Here is a 6000-nt window from a genome sequence, read left to right as displayed (position 1 = left end):
TGGGGAAGGGGGCTGTGGGAGGGAAGTGGAGGACTCTGGAGCCAGCTCAGATGCTTGGGGAGCAGCGATCTGGCCAGGGTGCTGGCAGCAGTGAGGCGGGGATGAGCAGATTCTCTGCCATTGTTAGGGATTTTGACTTCATTATAAAATGGAGAGCCGCAGGAGGGATTGGGGTGACTCAATCTGCGTGAAGATTTATTAGGATCGCTGGGGTTGCTGTGTGTCAGTCAAGGAAGACAGGCAAGGACAGAAGCTGGAGTTTGGGTCAGAGGCTACTGGAATGGTAAGAAATGATGACCAATTTGCCCAGGGCAGTCTTGCCTCACTAAATCCCTTCTCCCCAACTCACTTGTCAACGCAATATCAGGAGAGTCTCCTCTGGAAACATGTTGTGGATAAACAAAAATAATGTGAACAAAGCACTTAGTATAATACCTGACACATATTAAATAATAATTACTACTGGCATTGCCAACATTTTTCCGGAAGTCTCTGTTCTTTTTAAAATGGGCTCAAGAAGGCCTTTAAAATGCAAATGAACTTTCACTCCCAACTTGAAACTCTCAAGTGTTTTTCCTCTGTGGAGTGCAAAAAATCCATATTTCCTGCCTGCCACAGCCTTCGAGGTCCTGCATGGTCTGGCTCTGGCCTTCCTCTCCACCTTAGATTCTAGTACTCTCGACTCCCAGACACACTGGGCCTCCTCTTCCTCACACACCTCAGATGGCCTCTCACCATCTCGCTGCCTTTTGCACTGCTCTTCCTCCCGTAAGGCATTCCGCCTCTGGCTTTTCTGCGTCGCTGGCTGCTTCAAAATAGCGCAATCAGGACTTCGCCTACCTCTCACATCACTGTTTTAGTTCCATCACAGCCTAGTAGTCTTTGAAATTACCTTATTTACTGGCTCTTTTTCATGAAACCAGGACCCTTGCCTGTGTTCCCTAATACCTGGCACCCAGAGGGTGCTCAGTGTGTTTGTAGGCTTGCATGTGCAGGGAAGGCCATCAGTGATCTCTCCAAAGGAATGACAGAGCAGTAGGCCGGTCTTTCGTACTGGAATGCCAATATTTCAAGGCCTTCACTATTACAGGAACACACCGAGGGTTTGACACAGATGAAATTTCCAGGTAACTAAGGCTGATCTCTTCTTTAAACACCAACATTCCCTTTAACATTCTTAAAACAGGCTGCTTCCCTATCTCCTACAACCAAGTGAATGACAATTTTCTTTGCTCTTCTTCATGAACATCCCTTACTTAGTATACGGGGCTGTAACCAACGTTACGATCTGGGAGATTATGCAGATCCCCATTTGCTCCTATACTAAATGGCCCCAGGAAGATAATAGCTTTCTATTGATACATTTTTTTTAACTTTTTTTCTATCTTAACAGACTGTTATTATGAAAATGATTGCTGCCCCTCCCAGTACCCGCCTTTTCCTATCTTTTACATGGATTGTATCTATTCTGCTAAAAGACAGAGAAATAAAACTAGAAGTATCTGCTCAACTATCAGGTAAAGGTCTGAGCAGTATTAGAGCTTCAGTCCACGCATGGACTTCATGCTATTTGGGGAAAGGGGCCTTTTCTTCCTGACTGTCAGCTGGCTTTCTGGTTGGGCTGCCCTCTGTATCTGTGGGCTCTACATCTGCAGAGTCCACCAACCATGGATAGAAAATATTCCAAAAAAAAAAATCATATGTGCTGAACATAGACTATTTTCTTGTCATTATTCCCTGAAAAGCTATTTCATGCCACTTACATTATATTAGATCTTACAAGTAATCTAGAGATGATGTAAAGTACACAGGACAGTAGAGGTTATATGCGAATACCATGACCGTTGTATCAGGTACTTGAGAGATTCTTCAGATTTTGGCACTTGGGGGCGCTCTTGGAGCACTAATCCCCCTGAGCATACCAATGTACAATCATGCTTAACTACAAACTAGAGAGTTGTAGTGAATTAAGAAGGAGCAAGTGCTCAGTTTCTTCATAACGTTGTACAAGAATCAGACAGCTGAGTTGAAATCCTGGCTCTGCCACTTACTCGCCCTGCACCTAACTTCTTGGAACATACCATTGTTTTCACAGGCAACTCATGGCAACGTAGCGCTTTGCTATATTGCAGGCCACTGTCCTATCTCCCCTGCACAATAGCATCTAAGTAACCCTTACATTAAGCCTCTGGAGTAGATAGCATTATTCCCATCAACCAGATGAGAAAACCGGTTCTGAAGGTAACTTGATGTTACCGAGTGAATAAGCAAAGTCAGAGCAGTGTAACCCAAACCTAGGCCATGTCTCCTAGCTACTCATTCACTCAGCAATAATCACCTGAGATCCTACTGTCTTCTAGGCACTCCCCTAAGGACATGATACACATCAGTCAACAGTTTTTGCCCTTCTTATATTCTAGCAGGGGTGGGAGAGGGGTATAGCCAAACTGAAGAATGAACATACATGTAAATTACAAATCATGTTATTGGACTATGCAAAATTCAACACTGCCTCTTATTTAGGAAAAAAAAGGAGAGGAGGGAAAGAGGGAAGGAAGGAAGGGAGGGAGGGAGGAGACCCAGAAGGAGCTCCTCCTTCAGATCGGCACAGCTCAGGCCGTTGTGGCCAATTGGGGAGTGAAGCAGCGGATGGAAGACCTCTCTCGCTCTCGCTCTCTCTGCCTCTCTCTGTAACTCTGTCTTTCAAATAAATAAATAATCTAAAAAAGTCATAAAAAAAGAAACAGTCATTTCATTTGGTTCAGCCTGGTGGTGTGTGCAGCTGAAAAGAGGAAAGAGTAAGGAGGCTCAGCAGTGGGAGGCAGGATGCAGTATTAACTACTGTAGGCACACGGCTCTTAGTGAGGCCACATCTGGGGGGAAGGAGGAGCCCTGAGTTGTTCGGAGATTGCATTCACATGTGCTACAACTTACCTCAACCTTCCAGGGTTACCAAGAGCAACAGAAGTGAAAATCTTTTGTAAACTAGCTAGTGCTAGTACTGCAGCAAACTACTATTTCGTATTGTTCAAAGTTCCCTACTTTGTTGCTAGGCATTACAGCAACCACCTTAAGAAAAAAAAAAAAAAGATCAGATGGCCCACAAAGTCACCCGATTCGTACCTCACTGGGAGCATTGAAGCAGTTCACAGTTAACTTTCCTCCTACTCCGTAGAAAAGCAAAACGATTTTGCTGTTGTTCTTTGGTCAATAAAGCATCATCTATACACAGAAGGTAACAGGACGTGTCGGAAAACAATCTGTTGAGATGTAGCTGAGAATCCAATCTGAACAATTCGAAGAATTCCAAGAGACATACATGTTATTTTAGCCTAGTAAAATGTAATAAAGTGTACCATGTGTCTGACATTTAATGTCTCTGAAGTAGAAAGGAATTTCGCTAGCTCCACCAACCCATTCTACCAGATAATCATTATTCTCTATGTTGGTAAAGATTACAATTAAACTAGCTGCAAAAACTTAATAAACCAGGAAAACATAATTGACAGAAAACTATACTAGGTTAATTTGTAGGGAAATGATAGGTAGGCATAGCTTCTTTTAAAGACACAGTCCTTATTTTAAGGATTTTTACAGTGAAGAATTCACAAAGTGGTATTTTTTGGTAATTTATTTGATTGCATTTAAAAGGAACTGTTGACAAAAATTCCTTGGAAATAATCTGAACATGTGGGAAAATAGCCAATACTACTGAAACACTAATAAAATAACTACAGGGCATAGGTTTCTTCAACAGAACAAAACCTCTTAGATGCTCTATTTGATGTGAAACTGACTGCTTCTTTTCTTTTCTAAACACACAGTAATATAATTAACAATATTCAATCACTTCTGTTCTTTCCTGAATATATAAAAATTAAAATACCAATTAAAAAACTAATATATCTTCTCTTTAAATGTTTCTTAGATACAACTTCAATATTTTCATCTTATAGTGGTGCGATTTAAGATAATTTTTTCATTCACAAGTTTAACAATTGTTTAACAATCCACCCAAAGGGAACTGATAGTCTATAGGCTCATAGTGCAAACAAAGAGCTTAGGAATGCAGCAAATGACATTTCTAAAATACAAAACAGATAAAAATTCTTATAAGGTAACATGCAAAAAGCTCTATTTAAGCAGATGGCCACAGAACTAGAGCATTTGATAATTTTACTGGCGATGTCAATGAGACTCCTGATGTTTTCCAAATTCGACTCGCAGTTTCATCTTAGGCTTTGTATTTTGCTTTTCCAGTTTCACTAATGACACAAACATGCTAGAAAATAAAAATTCAGAAATTCACATTAGAGGAACAGACCAAAATAAAAGGCAAGCAGAACATTTTGCCTATCTGGTAAGAATACCTTTATGCTGCCAGGCTTCTTACTAAACAAACAGAAGTAATTCTATGATAACTTAAGACTGGTAACCTTTGGGGAGTGTCTTGAAACCAAACCAGTAGTTTGTCCCGTTAGTTTCTTTTTTGATCTCAATATGCAATTTTAAATAACAAATGAAGCAGGAAATTTTAAGTTTATCAAAATGGGGGGCAGGGTAAGTGGTGAAAAAAGATGCAATAAAAAGCCTGCTTTAGAGAGTGCCGTTGGAGTAGTCCTCCTCATCTTCCTTGGTAGTGTTCCTAAATGTATCCGTGGGACTCCTGCTTCCACAGGAGGAGGGCATTTGAAGGAGAATGAAAGAAGACTTGAAACACTTATCTATTTCTTACTTATGACCATATTTATCATCTGGAATAATAACGGGACAGTTATTACATATTAAAGCTGTTCAACTATTTCAGCCAGCAAGAATTGTCACCCCAGTCTGGCCAAGTTCCAGTTCTAAGGACGTCTGTACTTGACTACAGTTTTATGTGACTAATGGGAACCATCAGTCTGTTCAAATTATGAGGTGCTGGAAAGAGAAAACAATTCTTCCCTTTCCTAAATTTTTATGTGGGTTTTGAAAAATAAGAGCGAGAAGAAGAAGAATTACTTACATTCAAATCCCTGAAGTATTCATTATAGTCAAGGGCATATCCTACAACAAACTTGTCTGGAATTTCAAATCCAACAACTAGAAAGAATCATAATTCATCATTTAGATACAGAAAATACTGCTTTCAACTTTAATACTTGCAAATGGCCTTCTCTACAAATATTCCCTAAAGTAACTCTAAGCCATTTCACATACAACCTTTTTTACGTTAAAGATGGTTAAATGATTGACAAAAAAGGTAATTCACTTACAGTCTGGCCTGTATCCAACACTTCGAGGGGTCCTTTTCACCAGCAGGCTGTTAATTACAAAATGATACAAGAGACATATGGAGAGACTACAGGGCATTACCAAAGAGAACATTAATGTTCCCAAAGGCTTTCACTGCATTAACCATATCATGGTGAGCTTTAACATCCCTAAAGACAGACTAGGAAATGGCCGGCAAAATCCTGGAGATGAGAGCAGTGGCAATGAATGTACCCAACGGATGAGGCGAGGCCTCTGCCTGAAGTCTACCTGGAGCCTGATGGACAGTTCTGGGAGCTGTACCCTGACTCCTACGTGGCCACTGAAGGCAGCTATCCAAGATGAATGGGTGGGGAGTGCCAATGAGCAAGGATTAAAAGGGTTCTTGGTCCAGAATCTCTGGAAATACAATTCCTAAGCTGTCAAGGGTGTGGGAGAAGTGAACATCAGCTTTCATTAAACTTGAATACTTGGCTTGCAAAGAGGAGCTGCAGGCTAAAAAGTAACTAGTGTGATAAAGGAACTGGCATTCATTTTTGAGAGCAATAGTAGCAGGTAAGGTAAGTCAATTCTTTTTTTCTTTTAAAGATTTATTTATTTATTCAAAAGGCGGAGTTAGAGCGAGAAGGAGAGACAGAGACACAGAGAGAGACTTCCATCCGCTGGTCCACTCTCCAAGTGGCCACAACAGCCAGGGTGGGGCCAGACCAAAGCTAGGAGCCAAGAGCTTCTTCTGGGTCTCCCAGT

At 41.0% G+C, this 6000-nt stretch overlaps 1 protein-coding gene across 1 annotated transcript in view; it reads right to left on the bottom strand.

Annotated features, from left to right (window-relative positions):
• Window positions 1–3616: 3616 nt before the first annotated feature.
• Window positions 3617–6000, bottom strand: part of HPRT1 (hypoxanthine phosphoribosyltransferase 1) — a 43401-nt gene continuing 41017 nt past the window's right edge. Inside the window, exons 7-9 of the mRNA NM_001105671.1 lie at window positions 5256–5302; window positions 5006–5082; window positions 3617–4282 (exon numbers count right to left, since the gene is read on the bottom strand). Coding sequence (NP_001099141.1) covers window positions 4235–4282; window positions 5006–5082; window positions 5256–5302 — 172 coding nt within the window. The 3' untranslated portion in view covers window positions 3617–4234. The remainder of the gene's footprint in view (window positions 4283–5005; window positions 5083–5255; window positions 5303–6000) is intronic.

Source organism: Oryctolagus cuniculus, chromosome X, assembly GCF_051225735.1.
Source record: "Oryctolagus cuniculus isolate XC-2025 breed Fujian yellow rabbit chromosome X, ASM5122573v1, whole genome shotgun sequence".
NCBI classification, from domain to species: Eukaryota; Metazoa; Chordata; class Mammalia; order Lagomorpha; family Leporidae; genus Oryctolagus; species Oryctolagus cuniculus.
This window is presented reverse-complemented; position numbering and strand designations above follow the sequence as displayed.